We start from the raw sequence: 18,326 nt of genomic DNA on the forward strand, positions 1-18,326 counted from the left end.
TTTATGTCCTGAACTTTACCATACATAAATTTCAAACTTAAATATTCAGTAGTTTGGAAGATATGGACATCCTGCAGAGTGGAAAATAAGCAATTTGAGGTAGCATACACTCTTAACTGATAACTCAACTGTTCATTTTACCTACACGTCTAGTTGTGTACCAGAATTATTATGGCATTTATGTTTAAATTAAGGCTGAAATAAAACACGAATATAATAAATATTTTCAACCAGAGCAAAAGCAAGGTTATGTTTATGTACACATAAAAAAGTGAAATTTCACATTACTACATCTTATATTTTTCAAACAAAAACAGCAAAAGATGTCGTAATTCGTATATTTAAAAATAATCCAGAAAAATAAACGACGTAAATTTTCTTTTTTTATATATTTGTGATTTCAAACAAACTGGAATTTCCTTGCATTTCACCTGTTATTTTACAGTAGCTATTTTCTCTTCCTGCAATGGAACAATCGTTTGCAGTGAACCAAAAGAAATTGTGGGCATTTTTATCTCGGCCACAATACTCTGTTACCCTTTGCCTTACACCTACATGTAGCGCATTGGCTATTCGCCTGAATGAGCACCCAGTGAGTCGGGCTAGCCGCCGAGGCCAACGTACCCGTAGTTTAGAATAGTTTAAGTTATAAATCCTCTAGTACGATTTCGCTTTATAAATTGCCATAAGACGGGCACAGAATCATTACGTGTGCATTCAGAATTATTGTAGTATTATTGGGCGGCGTAGTGAGCTTGATATATTTAGTTCGCTCGTATATAATTTGTGATTCGAAGCTAGGTCGAAATATGTTAAGTTTAAACCAAACCTGACCAACTTTTGCCCATTTTTGTGTAAAAATACGGGCCTATTAACACATTTATCGCAGAAAAAAATATTATTAGCATTTTTATAAATTGATATGCAAATGTGATATCTGAATATATTCAGCAATTTCATTACTTTTCATTACGGTTATTTAATAATGGACATACATCGTGGTTTGCGGTGATAGTTGGCAAGTTACTTTTGGTTAATGTAAGTTTTAATAGCTAAAATTATTAAAGTTAATAATCGTATTTGAGTTTATTGATTACAAATTATACATTTATTAATAATTACTCTACTTTAATCTGATTCATCTTTATATTATCAATCATTAACCATTATATGCACTTTTAATCAAAAAGAGTTAAATAAAGACTGCAACTGTTGTAATAACACTACTTTATTGCAATAATACTTTTTAATACAATTTATATTATCAGCATTTGCTTTCTTTAGCGTCCTTAAAAATATTACGAGACTGTAGAGCGGCAATGGCAAGGGTTCGGTCGTGTTTCTCCTCGTTCAATTGGATTTGTAAATTTTTAACTTCCAACTTCAAAGTTTTTATTTCGTTTTGTAGTCGCATGACAATAGTCCACAGACTCATCGAGCCGTGATTTGATGTGGAGTGGATAGGCAACGACGGCGATCTTACGAGCACTTCCATGGGCGAATCGTCATCACATTCTGAAAACGAGCATAAGATCAACAATACACCATGTACTATAGTTTACACATCATATTTTTACCATCTAAAATTTTACCAACCTTGTCTAGAAGTAAGGCGGTTGTGTCGTGTGGATTGTTTGGATAGTTCCGTTGTGTTTAATATTAAGGTTAGTGGAAATGTGCTGTATTTGATGCATATAAAAACTATATAATGTATTTTTTTATATTTATTTTAAATATTTATACATAAATTCTACAACATGTTTCATTAAAAAAATAAATATACGTATTATTATAACACACGTAATATTTGACATATTAATAGTAATAAACAACTAGTTATTAAATATTGTAATTGAAAACCTCCTCCTTTACGTTAAACATTGTTCCTCCAAGTCTACCGTATCAAATAATATGGCTCGAGCTCTTACAAATTAAATTGAATATTCCCTACATTATACAACAATGTTTTTATTTATTAGTATGAAATTTCACATGTTACGTTCCGTTAAATATATTAAATAATATGATTTCATTCCAATGCCCAGTGACGTAATTATACTTTTCTTTGATGTCAGCACACTTATCCTATTTTTTAACAATATTATCAATCGATTAAATAACAACAAGGACAAATGACTAGACAATTAAATTAGATTTTACAATAATTTTTGGAAAGTTAATGAATACATGCTATTGTCAAAGCAAAATCGAAATGCGTTTTAATTGAAAATTCAATTATTGAAAAACAAAGCATTATTCATGACCTTAAATTATCATTAAGCACTCCAACTTTAAACAATGGTAATAAAGCCTGCAAGGAACTTTGAGAGACACTTTTATGAGATATCATCATATTAATAAATGGGACAAAAATAAAATCAGATAAATATGAGATGAACTATGAACTTATTGTTGTTCTGTGTTTCGAAGACCGTTTAACTACGATTGCAAAACCACGCTAGTTTATGATACTTTCAAGTTGAGAGCGTAGTTCAAGATCGTTAAACCATAGTTCGCGCTATAGATGGGTTTGACGAAGTTTCCAGTTAAATTAAACTTTCAAATTACGAAATTTTTACCCTTGCACCATTTTCCAATTATATTTAAGTCGTAAAGTTTGATAGCTACTTTAGTTACTACACTTTTAAATTATAACTTAATTGAAAATTTTGTAATCAGATCTTGTATATGTATAAGTATGTAGTTTTCAAGGAGTATCGTTTAAAAATATGTCATTATTTCAAATTAATTTATTACGTTTAAGTAATGATTAAAACCAACTGACTATGGCAGGTGACTATGGGCAAAACACATGAGTTCGCGCTATTTTTGGCGTGAACTTGTGGAGGCCTGTGTCTAGCAGTGATAGGCTGAAATGATGATGATGATGAATAATTAAAGGTGTACTGTAATTATTAATATAATTAAAAATTAAGTTTACGGTTGGTTTTTTATTAAATACTGTTTTCAAAATAAATAATAATGAATTAAAAGTTCTAAGTAAAAGAAAATGTAAAGCTTCAGCTTCCATACTTCAATAGGTTGTTTGAATTCAGATTCCTTTATTTGTATCTACCAAACATCTATGTGTAATGTTACACAACAGATATATGAAAAGCATGTTGATATATAACGTACAAAAGTTACTCGAAATCAAAATAAAAACAATAATAAAATGTACAATCCTATAAGAATAACAAATGAACGGACTGGCGTAACGTTAAAAATGTTCTTTGTTTGACTTGGAATTCAGAGTGTTTTTTTTTTTCTTCACTTAGGAACACTCATTAAAAGTGGAAGTATCTTTATATAATATAGCAAAGCCGTCGTACGACTCTTTACAGTAACTGCTCTAGATTTATGGCTACCGTTTTAACGCGACGCGACGCATTAAATAAGTAACCAGGTGTAAAACCGTTGAAATTTCCACCATAGTGTTTTCACTTTCTCAAGTCTAAAGAGGCTATTTTTAAATGTTGCATATTTTTAAAATATTTCAATTATTATTGTTTTCTATTTATTAAAAAAAAAAAATTATAAATTATTATAGGTACACAAATTTTAACAACTTTATTTTGTATTATTTGGAATTCGAGTCGAAAGGGGTAAAATTAGATTACATAGTTATTTTCGTAAAAATCTTAACGAGGGTGAAGTCAGGCGAGCAGTGCGGTATAGGAGATTTCTTCTAGAAACGTAGTAATAATAAACAGCAATAAAATATTATTACTTTTTCCACTTTAATACCATTAGGTCGACGCCATTAACCACATGATGTATGGCCAAAAATTCAATTAACAGTCACATTTAATGAGCGAAAGACTTAAAAAGTATTCGCAATGGTAGGTACGTTACAACGTAGTACAATAACATACGTCCGTACTTTTTGTAAATATTCCTCAAACCTAGACAATATACTGTTCATTTCAATGGAGGCTTTATAAAAGGAGAATAAAAAATATCAAAATAAACTTACTTTTCGCAGTACATATTCAATTTTGTTAAAAGCAAGTATTTTTTTTACTTTACGACGGTAAAATAATTTTTTTAAATGATTCAAACGTTTATTTTAGTTTTAACTTTTTTGTAAGACCTATCGAAATTTATTTTATAACTTGAGAACGGCGTTTGTCTTATTGTAAATATGTTCTAAAACGATTGTATATATATCATGTAATGTGTAATATTTATACTGCCGTCCTTATTCCTTCTCCTCAAAAATTTCTCAATTTTGTTATTTAGAACGCCATCATGTTTTTCAAACATAACGCCAAACATTTTTATCGACTTAAGACTATTTGACAATCGCGTCAAACGAAGACGCATTAAAAGTTTGTAAACGAAAACACTTAAAACTTGGAAGAGTCTTTGACCGTTTGCAGGGCACTTATGACCCGTACCTATGACAAAAGACCATACTGACTTTGCAATTGAATTGATGAATTACTTTTAAGACATTTTTTTCGTCTCGATAGATTTTAATTCGACTTCCAAAGTATTTATATTTCATAAAACGTCTACATCTAATTTGTATTAAATTTCAAAACGAATGAAACGTTTATTTTTATGAGCGACCCAATTTCATATCTAACTTTGAATTGAACAATTATTAGAAAAGGCGAGGCAGCTCACATATGTTACCCTATTTCGATTTACAAACAACAATCTGATATTGACAGGCGGAAAACTAGACATTATATACAGGATAAGTTATTTGAAGCAGACGGGAGCTAATGTGTATTCAGTTTTGGTACAAAACGTTCCGGTTTGAGTGCACTAAGGCTATTAAATATTTAACAAATGCACCTGACGGCTGTACTCTACGCTCGCTGTGATTACCACATGAGACTGCACGCTGAATTGTCACTCATTTCTATTTGCTTCAACTTTAGTTGCAAGCCACATTATTTTCGATTTTTTTTTTTTTTTGTAAATAACAAAACACACACTTAAACTGCCGGATCTAATGTTTATTAACGATTTCGCTGTACAAATAAGAGACCTATAAAAAAAGTTTCAAATTATAATATATGGTTCTTGTTTTGTAATTTCTTAATTAGTTAATAACTAGAAATGCCCGTGACGTCACCCGCGCGTAGGTTCGCCTCGTTTAATGCATTAACTTTTAATTAGTACCAATTTTAACTAAAAAAAAAAAATACCTATACGTTATAGTTATTGAAGTCATCGTCAGACGAAATAATATTTAAAAAAATGTTAGCAATATTTATTTGACAGTTTTATTTTTATAACATTGGACTATTCTTTTTTTTAAATTTTAATAATTGTAGCATACACAAAACAATTTTATAAAATAATAATTTTACTTTCAGTTAACAATCAAAAGCTTCCATTTTAATACTGTAATAGTAGGAAGATATCATCTGTAATGTCACAAATGCTGAAGCACTTTTTTCTCTAACCACGACTCAATGAATGATGTATATTGTTGGAGTGAGATGTTCCAATCAGCGGCCGAGCTCGAAATTCAATGGAAGACTACTTTTATGTATTCTTTGATTTCTTCCCGACATTGACATGAATGAACGTCAGACGAAAAATAGTTTATAAAATATGTTGTAAAAAAGAAAGGTTAATATTGCGCAATCGATGTTAACAGTATTTTATATGTATTAATCACGTTACACCGTTCGAGATTAATTTTTAAATATGAAATGTAAAGTTGCATTCTGTTTTCCAACATATTTAATGAACCAATTACTTTATCCATTAACAGAAACATTCCCGCCATTCTTTCAGAATAAGCAAATAAGAGTTACAAAAACATTTCAAGAGCGAAACGCTTTGAACACAATAACATTTTGAATAAAACATTCGTCGAAAACGTGAATCTTTTGTTGTCTATCAGTGCTGCGGTAAACATGCAAACGTGATATTTCATTTCGACCGTGGTCATGACAAATGTGGAAGATAACTCTTATGAAGATACGTTCGGTGTGGACTACAATGATAAATTTTTAATATATTTTGTCAAGTTTTCTCGATCCGTTATTTTTAATAGATACATACATACATATAAAACAATATTTTTATAACAATACTGACTATACGGAACCAGTTATTTCACTCCAAGAGTATTTAAATTTTAAGATTAGTCGTTTTACAATCCAACATTTAGATTCACTTAAAACTTAATCTAGTAACAACAATAACGTAACAATATTCCAACCATGTACGTGTATTAATAAATTGAATTTCGCCACAATTACAATTAAATTGTTTTTTAATTACATGTAAATGAATTTTGGCCGAAGCAACGTATACTTTGTATTACATATAATCTATAATTTAAAGACAAAAACACAACATCGTAAAAGCTTTACACTAATGCTTATTCGCATACATACATATATATATAATTATATTATGTAATAAATCATAACTTATATAATAAATATAATGTTGATTGTTACCAAAATATCAGATTACATATTATAAAAACTGCATTTTATACATAAAATAACTAATGCAAGTAAACACGTAAATAATGCGCTATATTTTTTAAAGCATTACATTAAAATAATACTGCACACATGCACTACAACTAAACATCCCAAGACGATCTAAGTTCGACTCTGACCCATCTAGCACATTAAGTGTACCACCAGTAGGGGCATGCATCTCAGTTCCATCATCCTAGCGAACAGTAAAAAAGAATGTTACGTATTAGTGAACGGCTGATTCAGGACGTTAAAACGATTAGTAGACGACCACGATCCGTCCTCGGTCTTATTGCCGTAAACATGGTTCCCTGTAACTCGGCCTCATCGTCACTTTGCCATTTGCCGATATAGTCCTTAAGGTACGGCAAATGTAGTTTAATGGATGCCAGTAATAATTTACTATTACGACATCGGACCGAAAACTAACCGTGTTCGACTTTAACGTGGATCGGGCCAACAGTGAGAGCGGTGAACGATTAAGCCATGGAGTCTCGTCACAACCGTACGCGAGCGAGCGATGCGTCGAGACTAGGGATGTAACGGGGGTAAGTTATCGCAACCGAAGTCAGAATTGAAGTTTTGATTATTGATTTATCGGAAGTCGGAACCGGAGTCGGAGGTAGTTAACGAGTTGTAGATTATGCCAGCACCACTAAAAATTTGGTCGCATGCTTCCAAACCTGAGGGACACGGCAAGTATTACCGAGCAATTCATTTTTGGGGCTAGAATTTTGTATTTCGATTTACTTTCCTTTACAAAAAGGGATATTTTCTGATACGAATACGTTTTTCTCTATTATAGGTACTCATTTAGTGACCTTTTTATTTTGAGTTTCTCAAGGACTGCATATTTTTGAATCCAACATCCGACTCAAAAGTAGCGGAACCGAAGTCTAGACCTAAGGTGTAGTAATAGTCGGAACTTCCGACTTATCGAAGTCGGAATCGAAACACCGTAACATCCCTAGTCGAAACGACCGGACAACGAGGGGAACGGAGGAGGGTCAATGTCAATCAAAATGGTGGGACTTGGTGAGTTGCTTGACGAAGGTGCCGCAGCACCAGGTCGAGGAGCGCGCGGCGGGCGCGCGGCGTGCGGGGAGGGTGGGGAGCGAGGGGAGGGCGGGGTGTGCGGGGCGGGCGGGGCGCGCGCGCAGGTCGGGGTTGGAGCGGTTGAGCGGGCGGCGCTCGGGCAGGCGCCGCGCGTCCGCCGCCGACGAGCTCTTGTTGCGCCGCACGCCGGGCCCGGAGGGGGGGGCGGGTGCGTACTGTACTTTACCGAGATACAAGCGGCCGCAGTCCACTGCAGGTGCGATATAAAGACAGCCGCATGTAACAAAATAGACACATTCAGACCGCAGTCGCAGCGTAGGGTGCCAGTGTTAGTCGAGTGTGGCGTATAGTATGCAGATATTGTCGAGTGTCGTAGGTGAGGAATCGACGGTGTAGTGAGTCTGTTAGTGTTCTTCTCCTGGTCCTAATAATGCGCTCAAAATAAATATAGAGATTCCACAGAACATCAGATCTACGCTCCAAAATATGTAATATATTTAAAAAAAAATCTTATATGATATTTGATATAGTACCTAAGCTATGTCGTTTGAAATACTATCAAGCCTTACAGAAATGAAATAATATTTTAATTTAACTATAACGTTTACGAGACAACAATGACTAGCTACTTTGTACTAGAATAATATTTAATACATAAGTAATTTTAAATAATTGAGATTTATGTATATAAACAATACATAGAGAGATAGAGACAGAGAGAGCTACCATAATATACTGATTATATAAGGCTAGTAGGATAGATCAAGCATGCTACCTCATGCACTTACACCTTGTGCCTCTGTAATAGAACTACATTATATGCAGGTATTATAGAATATAGTATGAATATTAAGACAATGGCTATGCATCTCAGTACACGAACATCGAATATAACAACAAATATATTATAGCAAGCGCCATCGAAATTGTTAGTCATATTTGTTTACAAGTATGATACAGATCTTTTATTCTAATAACCAACTGATTATACGATTCCTTGTCTTTGCGTGTCTCCTCCTTGTCGACTCGAATATCTCCAGTGGTATATTGGGTACTGCATAATAATTAAAGCTATGTTAGTAGTATAACCATTTCACTTTTATACAACTACAGAGCATTCCAACTATGTGTATTATATGATAGTAATTACAAAAATACAAATATTTATTAAATAATGTCAAATATTTTTATATAATTTTTTTCTACAACTCTTGATCCATCTTTTTAGAATATCAAATAATCGCAAATATTTCATTTAATCAAATCTACAAAAATATTAAAATTTTGCATTCATGTGGGTAGGGGGGGTAGCAGTAATTTTAATCACATCTGTGTCTTACTCGGATATTACTAGCACGATTATTGAAAGAAAATTTTAAGTTATATTTTTACACGCCCTTACACTAAGATAAACAAAAACATGATGCATTAGTAGCAACAATTTACAACCTCGGATATTTTCACAGAACATTTAATGGGATTGGACAAAAATGTTGTTTTTTTTTTTTATATATAATATAAATACCCTAAAAATATGAGTGTAATATAAATATTAAGTAATGATTTTATGGTAAACTTTAGCGGCAATACGACATATAGCTTTTGTTTATCAATCAATGAGTTGGATGTAAACAAAGAATAAAATTCCAATTTGGACTAATGCTACTCCTGTTTAACTAAACATTTATAAATTAAGTTAAAATTACAACATATAAATTATGCAACAAGATCGTACGCTATAGTATCGAATTTGTGTAGTCTTAACAATCGTGAAATATTATAAGTTAGGATGTTAGTTCGTAATAGTTATTCATAGTAAAACTCACCCGAGCTGACGGCGTTTCTACAGCGGGCGGAAGTGCAATAGGCTTCGATGACCTTCAGGATGAGGGCGTCCTCCTCGTACGAGTTGGACTTCCTCTGGTGCGGCGCGTACGGGTGCGTGGGGCCGATGTTCTCGTCTGAACCCACCGTGAAAGACTGCGGCCGCAGCGGAGGAGCCGGTCGCAGGCACGTTATACTCCACCCTGTGGGGAACTCGCTTTAACCTCTTGTGTGTTAACCCTCAAAATGACAATTCAAACACATCTGCTGTTAGTATGAGCTAGTACCCTTTATACGCCACGCTTCAGCTTGTCATATCCCATTGCTAGGCATAGGCCCCTTTTCCTATGTAGGAGAAGGATCAGAGCTTAATTCATCACGCTGTTCCAGTGCGGGTTGGCGAATATATTCCCTACGAGTAACGATCGCTGTCAGGTGTACATGATAACATCCGGGCCCGACAGCTTAACGTGCTCTTCGAGGTACGGTGGGGAGACCCACAAGGACTAACAACCAGACCGGAAATAAATATTTGTATAAACAAAAATATCCACTCCGAGAGGGAATCGAATAGGCGACCGTCGATGTTTAGGCGCCGCCGACAGTGTACGACATACTAGTTACGGTATACACGTTTCGCTTAAACCGAAAATAAAATCATCATATCAAAAATTTCGATCGAGCGGGTACATCGTTTCATAGCTTAATTGGCTAGAGCGCCGACACGGTCAGTCGGAGACGCGGCTTGGATCCCCGCTGGAACGGTCAATTTTTGATATGATATTCAAAGTTGTTTACGGTATACACAGTTAAACTCGTCTTGAACAGTGGCGGTTTTGAACGACAGTGACGGGAAAGTCGTTTCTAATACTTTTTTACAGTTTGTAATACGAGTAATTAGTATAAGTGGATGTGGACATTTTAACGCAATTTTATATTATGTATTTGAGTATACAAAATAAATATATATTATATTTTATTTACTGGCGCGTATCATTTTACAATGTCTTGTACTTGAAATACATATAGTACCACGCACCGAGACAATTTCAAGAATCTATAATTGAGTTGAATAGTTGAATACCGACTCATACAGTAAATAGAAGAAGCAATCTTTATATACAGATGTTTAAATATCAACAAATACATATATCTATATAAATAAAAATTAATGTTGCTAAGGCAACCGGAAGGTTTTAATATAAAAAAAAATAATTACATTTTTTTTTACTAAGTATTAACTTATGACAGAACTCTGAAAAAGTCTGTCCAGGCAGCTAGTTATTCATAAAAACAATAAAAAACATTTTTCTTCATTAAATTTTTCGCTCGTATATTACTAGTAAAAAACACGAAAAGCAACTGTCGTCACAACAATGAACACACAAATGATCGTTTAAAAACCTAATTGAAGTGATAATCAAGATGTACATACTTAACTAAAGGCAATTGATAAAAACTTTAGTCCATCGACAGATTTTCAACACGAAATCCGTTAAAACTATACGCCAGTGAGGGGAAAACATTTAGAGTCGCTGGAAAAAGCATCAATTTATCTTAAACAGGAATTGTCAATAAATGGACTAATGTTATTGATCACCTCGCCGGTGGATACTGTCGTTTTATAGCACACAAACATATATTACCGAATGAAGTACGACTATCGACGACGATCGACGTACGATCTACTCAGGATGAATGGAAATTACTGAAAAATACTCGTAAACATAGTCAAAAAAATAACAAGATATTTTTATTAAGGCTAAATTATTAATTTTCGCTAGTTTAAACGTCAACGATGCAATTTTTGTCTTTATCTTTATCGATTAACTAGCTGTGCCCGCGATTTCGTCCGCGTGGACTTTAGCAAAAAAAGTTATTGTTCAGTTCGCAGTTATAAAATGAATACAGTTCTAAAATAAAAGTAGCCTTAGTTACTCCTTGTTACATCTGCTATCTGCCTATGAAAGTCCCGTCAAAATCGGTCCAGCCGATTCAGAGATTAGCCCGAACAAACAGACAGACAGACAAAAATTGTAAGAGATGTTATTTTGCTATATGTACCGTGTATACATGCATATGCATTTAATAAAAAGCGGTTATTTTAATATTACAAACATACACTCCAATAGTATTTATTTGTATAGATATATCTTATATTCTAGTTGTCATATATTATTAGGACGATGTGAACGTATTGCCAACTGTACCTTGTGTCTTTGATTGGAGAGGCTCTTATAATAGCGCCGTGGGCAAACATAATAAATCATCAGTACAAAAACGCAATTAAAAAACATCTTTGCAAAGTTACGAAAATTCCTGACTCACAGAAATTTATTCTATTTATTTCGAGAACTATAAACCAACATCTGGTGAAATTCTTAAACTGTCGTTTTGATGCTATTTATAGAAAGTGAGCTTATACGTAAACAAAACTGTATCACTAGAATAAAATTTACCTTTATTACTAAAAGATGAGTCAGTTACGTCGATGAAATCAACTGAGGAGAATTTCTTTCCGATCGGGATTTTGCTAGACTTGGCCGGCGATTGATCGAGCGAGTCACAGGAATTTAGAAGCCAACGTGCCGATTGATTCTTTTGTTTATTCTTTGGTGTTTGCTGAGTATGTTGAGTGTAGCTTTGGTGGTTGTTGAATGAATGGGATCTTTTGTGGTTACCGAGGCCCGAAGACAACTCGTTATTACTGTCGCTCATGGCCATCTGAAAACACAACCTCCATTATTGTACATGTCAAAGTATGTTTAAAAAATTAAGCTTCTTGAAACTCCGCGTCAATCGAATGTTGGAAGCCACGTCAAACAGCTAGAACTAAATCACACAGTATATTAAACTATTAATTAAATTTAAAACTCTATATAGTCTAAAACAACGGAAAAGTAAAAAAACCTTGTGTATAACAATATTAAAATTTATATTATGTACATCATGTTTGTTTGTATATATTTTCTTTAGACGTAGCGTTCTAAATTAGCTTGCTATAAACTATAGAGAATGTTTTATTTTCCCATTCGGTTGGGTTTTAAGTGTCATTTGTCTATGTATTATATTAAGAACATGGGAAAACGTATATTTGTAAAAGCCTTTCCATGCACGACACATTTTTAATTGGTTAATTTTATAAATGTATGATCTACTAGCAGTGATTTTCTGTTAGTAAAATGAATAAACACAGGCAAGGATGATCAAGTAAAGCACTGTAACATTGGGGTAACTATAATGACAATATTAATCTAATGGTTATAAACTTCAAGACACATCATCTTCAAACCAGTGATAACACAAACAGTTTTCTTTAAAAAATTATCCTTGCCTGAGTCGGTGACCACGGTAATAGGTAATTTGGCTTTCATCCACCAATGGGCGTACAGGTCGGACCGGTACACCACAAAGCCCGTTTTAGCTTCCGTCAAACCCTTCTGCGATTTCGACATATCTTCACTACGCGAACGAGTTTTCTGATCTACTACAGAAGATCTGTCACATTTGCGTTTATTTTCTTTGTTATAAATATCGCAATTACGTGAAATATCTTTTCGTGATAACCTATTCGTGTCATCATCTTGTTTTTCTCTGTATATACGCATGTGGTAATGCAAACTAGGCTTTGTGCGCTCGGTTATGTTTATAGTGCTCCATTGGCTAGCTACCGGCTGTCGAACATTTTTAGGAATTTCTATGTGCGTACTGGGCTTTCGATAAACGCGAGGAGGTACTTCAGGTTTAATTTTTATTTCGGGCACATATCGTTCTATATTTCTACGTATAGATGTTCGTTTTATTAGTGGCGAAAGCAAAGGAGGTGTTGCTACATATGTCGATTTAAGATTTGTGTTCGATAAGTCTTTCACGTCAAAGCTAGTCTCTGAAGTAACGCTTGTGTCACAAGACGTTCTCGCTGTCGAGCCAAACGGCGATGTACATCTGCACTGTTCTTCAAAAGTAGCAGCTTCAATCTCCGATAAAGTTAGCTTTCGATTTTCTAAAGTACTTTGAGATAAGTTATTGAGTGAGTCCTTTAAATCATCGGATGCTTTGTCATGACTGTCGGAATCATTTCCATGCATGTTTAATTCTGGTGATGCCAAATTACAACTCCCCGCAACTCCCGAGTCCGAAGACCGTGGGCTCGGACATAGCGATCTATTACAGCACTCACATTTGCGACGCATTTTTGAAGATTCAGATTGAGAACTCATTCTTTCTAAATGATTATTATTATTATTCTTATTTTCTGTTTCCACCATTGATCTTGACACAGATCGCCTAATTCTTTTATCTGAATTGAGCGAATGTTTACGAAATGGTACATTGGCATTCAAATTAACATTTATTATTTTAAGATCTTCTTCGTCATTACGGAACATAGGCGGTGGTTCTATAATTATCGAACCTATAGAATAGTGTCGATCATATTTAGGCGACGGAGGATCAAGAACTTTTAGTAAATCTGACATGACAATATTGTTATTACATTGATCTTCATAGGAATAACTCTCCTCGGTGGACTTCCATAGTTTAGGTATTATATCATTTCGGGCACTGTAGTTAGGATAACTTCGCCTGGTTGGAATAAAATCAGTTTCTTCGTGTATTATATTATTGATTTGCATATTTTGATCCATATTTACTAGATCTTCACAACCCATGTAATTTCTAATTTCGAAACTAGAATTTTCGGCGCTATCGGAATGTTGGACATTATTACGAACATTTAAGTTATTGTTTCGAGATGATCTTTGCAAACTGTAATCTACTAAATCAGCATTCATGTTATCTGCTTTAGATGAATCTGTCATAAACAAATTTTTTGTACAATCTCCTTTAATTTTTGTTTCAGGGACATCAAACTGCATATCTGTAGAAGTATCGAAATAGCGAACGTATCCAAAATTACTACCCCAACTACTACCAGACGATGATATGGTTCTTGGACCAATGCTATCTACAGCATTTTGCCTTGACATTTTCGTGGAACTACTGGCTTCAGCGTCTGCACCACTTGAATTTTCATAACTTTCAGTTATTTCAACTTCTCTATCACTGTCACCTGATTCTCTGTCGCTGGTCAAATATTCTGTATCTGTTGCAATTGTACCGTCGTTATCAATTTTAAGTTTAATATGATTTTTATGTCTTCGCCTCACTGGTAAACCTGTTAATTCCAGTGCTTTTGCCCATGTTTTTTCATGTAAAAGTTTACGCAGCATTTGTCTCGTTATAATTTTTTTCTTAACGAGTCTCGCAAAATATTTTGTAAGAGAATAATATGGTGATGCAGAAGGGTAACTAGACGGCGGAAGTGTAACATGATATAGACTACGTCGACTAGAGTTGATGCTAGAGAGGGCCCCTTCAGAAGGAGAACGGGTCAGCTAGATAAGAAATAAGTCTTATAAATATTTTATCTGTGGCAATGTAATTTAGATTCCTTAAGATAAAGAAATATAATTTCAATATTTAAAAAAAAAACTTACATGAGGTAAAGATTGTGGCTGGGCTGACTCATGAGATGGGCTGCTATTTTTTGAATGTTTCTGAAGTAAACTGACCCAGTTGTCTGCTTCAGCTCTTGTTTGGCACACTGCGACTATTTTATCAATCATAGGCCCACTTATTTCAAATGCATTTTTTCTTGTGTCAGTGTCATCAAGTTTACATACTGTAATACCAGTTAATGGAAGACATCCCTAAAATAAAATTTAATTAATTAATTACATACAAAATAAGAAAGCATAAGCTATAACTACTATATTAATAAAGAAATAAGAAAAATCTTAGAAATCATTTTTTTTCAGTATTCAATAAAATAAAGAATAATATATAAATTATTGTGTTTGCTCACTTGAAAAAAAAAGGCTTCAAGTTACATCGACAAGTAATACGATGTAAAAAAACCCGGCCAATTGCGAGTTGGCCTCGTGCACCGAGGGTTCCGTACAAACAAAATTATTAAAAATATTTTTGATATAAGATGTAACTAAATATTTATGCTTTTCGCAATTTTTCCTTTATCTTGTATAAGACCTCGCTTCGTACCAAATTTCAAGATTCTGAGTTTACGGGAAATATCCTGTAGGTTTTAATTCCCTTACGAATGTCGAAAATTTGCAGCATAAACAACCGTTTATGAGATACAGTATCTTTTGATTGTGTTGGCTTAAAAGTTTGATTTTTACACAGCTCTAAGGGGTAGTAGACCCGAGTATTTGATATGAATTTCAGCTTGATATCTCCACACATTCCTAATAAAAAGGGTTTTGACAGACAGATGGACAACAAAGTGATCCTATAGGTTCCGTTCTTTCCTTTTGAGGAACGGAACCCTAAAAGTATCATTAAAATCGAAACACACAGTAATAATTTATGAGGTAACACACATAAACAATAAATATAATTCATTTAAGTTGAGAATTTCCTCTTTTTTTTTTTGAAGTCAGGTACAATATTTAATTACTTATAATTAAATTAGTTATAAAGAATCATTTACCTCATAAACAAATGCAGATACACGTTTGCTGACTGACAAAAGAAGTAAAGCAGATGGGAATAGAACAAGGTACCGGTCTTGATGTGAGGGACCTACTGCCACACTACCCATATGCAATACATCTCCGAGTGATGTCAGTTCACCACCCGGCCAGCCTCGAACTTCTCCTGTCACTACTTGAAGTTCTAGCTCCTTCTGGCGTCTTAAAGCAGCACACCCACTCTGAGAATTAAATAGTGAATAAAATAAATAAATATTGCCAAACTTGGAATTACAAAATAAAATGAAAATGTTTTTTTTACACTACTACTACTAAAGTGCGTAAGTATATAATTTTTATACAGAATTAAAGTCGCTTACAGTAAAGTATAAAAAAACACTTTCATACCACAATTTTATAAATGAGTTAAAAGAAAAATTAAAATTAAATTTTTTGGCTATAAGTATCAAGTATTCTGAATAGTAATAAAAAATAATAATATAATATAAATATTTTTCCATGCACTCTACATATATTACCACAGTAGGTACGCCTCACAGTTTTACCCAGGTAAATTCTGATCCTGTGGGTATATCGGTATAGAAGTAAGTAGCCTTTGTCTTATTATTGATCTCCAGCTATTTGTATCATGTTTGAACAAAAAAAAAAATCCATACATCCTCACAAACGTACACGTTTATAAAATTAGTAGGATAGGATAAGATTATGTGTTCTTATCTTTTCAAAAATGATTAATTAATAAAAATGAAACACTCACAGCTATATCTTTATAAACAACAGAAGCTCGATGAGTGTCGCCTCTATCTGGGTGAGCTTCATGAACATGCCTTGCCAATTCCTGCAACATCGCAGGATATTTCCCAAGACGTCGGAATGGTTTTGATAATCCAGCTGTAAGCACTAGTACTCCTGGACAAACTGCCCCTGCATTTTCCATCCATGTATTAAGTTCTTCTCTGTAAAATAGTGTTACCATTAATAACATGAATACTTTAATATACATCATCTTTTGATTTATTATTTTTTTTTTGTTGTATTACTCACTTGTACTTATCAAGAATACAGACAGCTTTAGGATGACCAGCACAATATATTTGATGTACTGCTTTAATTTTAGGAGCCCACTGCAAAAACAAACCACCAACTCTTTGTTCTGGACCTGTCTTCATCGCACACTCTTCCAATAAGTCAAGAAATTGTTCATGGACTTGTAATACTTCATTAATATTTCCCGTTAGCTGCTTGAATTCATCTTTAGTCAACCTAAAATTAAATGTTAAAGATTTAATTTGTGTATGCATTGACTTGAAAGATTCAAGCAATTTAATAAATTATCTAAAAAACCGAATAAAGCAGATTTAGCTCGCTCAGAGTTGATCATATAAGTCTCAAAATTCCTTAGACCTATCTAAAAAATTTTTTTGCACTAATATACCTAGCTATAAAATACCATGCTATGACATATAGAAGTAGAGCAATACACAAAACATATTTGTAGCTGTCGGAGTTTACTAGTTCAGTTATACGAGGAATAACAAGTAAAACTTACATGTCACTCTCCTCTAAGGGATGTAAGAAGTTGCTAACTAAACCCTGCATTTCAGCCACATGAGCTTTCTCAGAATCAATGATATCTTTGAGCACTACATTTCTAAAAGCTTGTATCTCAGATGCTGCTCGTATCGGAGACGTAGTTATCGAACCTGATGTATCTGGTGGAAATAATTTTTTATATAAAATGTCATATTAATTTTGCATTATTTTTGTATTTTTTATTGTCTACCTTTGTATTCAGTAACATAGTTACTAGGGAACCATCCCGTAGTTTCTCCCAATGTTCCCTCCCACCATCCTCCTTCTTCCTTTTGGGTGACAGTAATAATGTCACCTTTTTTGAAACATAATTCATCATTGTTTTTACCCTTGAATGAATATATTGCTTTAACCAAGCAATTCTCGTTAGACATCCTGATAAAGCTGAGCTAACATGTTTCCTAAAAAGAACATTGGACGTAAAATACTAAGTCACATCGTTTTAGATAAACGTTATAAGTATTATATTAAAGAACGCCCACACTCCAAATGTGCAAGAATGTAGTGTTTTTTATTGAATGTATATCTGCTTATATGAATACTCGATTCGATTTTATAGCACTTCCGAATTATTAGCTTATATTGTCATATAAAAATAAAAAAAGAAGGAGAAAATGTAGCTTGAATAAAATAGATTTACAATAAAAAGATAGAAGCACCACAAGATATACAACTAATTTTACCACACAGAATAATATCTTATATTGAAAACTTAGGTTTAAATTGAAGATCAAATATATTTGCGTACAAAAAAGTATATAATTATATCCGCTTGACTCCACTCACGGTCTTCCAAAAATAAATATCACAGATTGACAATTTGACAAGAATTACAGATAACCCTTACCTTTTACCTTGTTCGTTTACTGAACGGGGTGAA

At 33.6% G+C, this 18,326-nt stretch overlaps 1 protein-coding gene across 2 annotated transcripts; it reads right to left on the reverse strand.

Moving 5' to 3' along the window:
- Positions 1-1,210: 1,210 nt before the first annotated feature.
- Positions 1,211-18,262, reverse strand: LOC123669443 (rho guanine nucleotide exchange factor 7). Of its 2 annotated transcripts, XM_045603047.1 has the most exons (10): positions 18,195-18,262; positions 17,637-17,847; positions 17,403-17,565; positions 16,898-17,116; positions 16,611-16,809; positions 15,853-16,074; positions 14,840-15,052; positions 11,801-12,065; positions 9,344-9,544; positions 1,211-1,515 (listed from the first exon to the last, which is right to left on the reverse strand). In XM_045603047.1, exons 2-10 carry the CDS (start codon positions 17,818-17,820, stop codon positions 1,265-1,267), a joined length of 1,917 nt encoding a protein of 638 aa, XP_045459003.1. In that variant the 5' UTR covers positions 17,821-17,847; positions 18,195-18,262; the 3' UTR covers positions 1,211-1,264. The 2 variants fall into 2 exon arrangements, with proteins under 2 accessions (XP_045459003.1, XP_045459004.1); XM_045603048.1 differs by lacking the exons at positions 1,211-1,515; positions 9,344-9,544; positions 14,840-15,052; ... (4 more) ...; positions 17,637-17,847; positions 18,195-18,262 and adding an exon at positions 12,676-14,742 and having other exon boundaries at positions 11,959-12,065.
- Between the last annotated feature and the right edge of the window lie 64 nt (positions 18,263-18,326).

This window comes from Melitaea cinxia, chromosome 3 (assembly GCF_905220565.1).
Source record: "Melitaea cinxia chromosome 3, ilMelCinx1.1, whole genome shotgun sequence".
Classification (NCBI taxonomy): Eukaryota; Metazoa; Arthropoda; class Insecta; order Lepidoptera; family Nymphalidae; genus Melitaea; species Melitaea cinxia.

Excerpts from the sequence above, each read along its gene's own strand:
- LOC123669443 (XM_045603047.1), bottom strand. The coding sequence starts at position 17,820 with ATGTCTAACGAGAATTGCTTGGTTAAAGCAATATATTCATTCAAGGGT. Across the intron at positions 12,066-14,839 it reads AGCCACAATCTTTACCTCAT|ATGGCCATGAGCGACAGTAA; the intron begins GTAAGTTTTTTT and ends TTGTGTTTTCAG. Across the intron at positions 9,545-11,800 it reads CTCATCTTTTAGTAATAAAG|GGTGGAGTATAACGTGCCTG; the intron begins GTAAATTTTATT and ends AGTTCCCCACAG.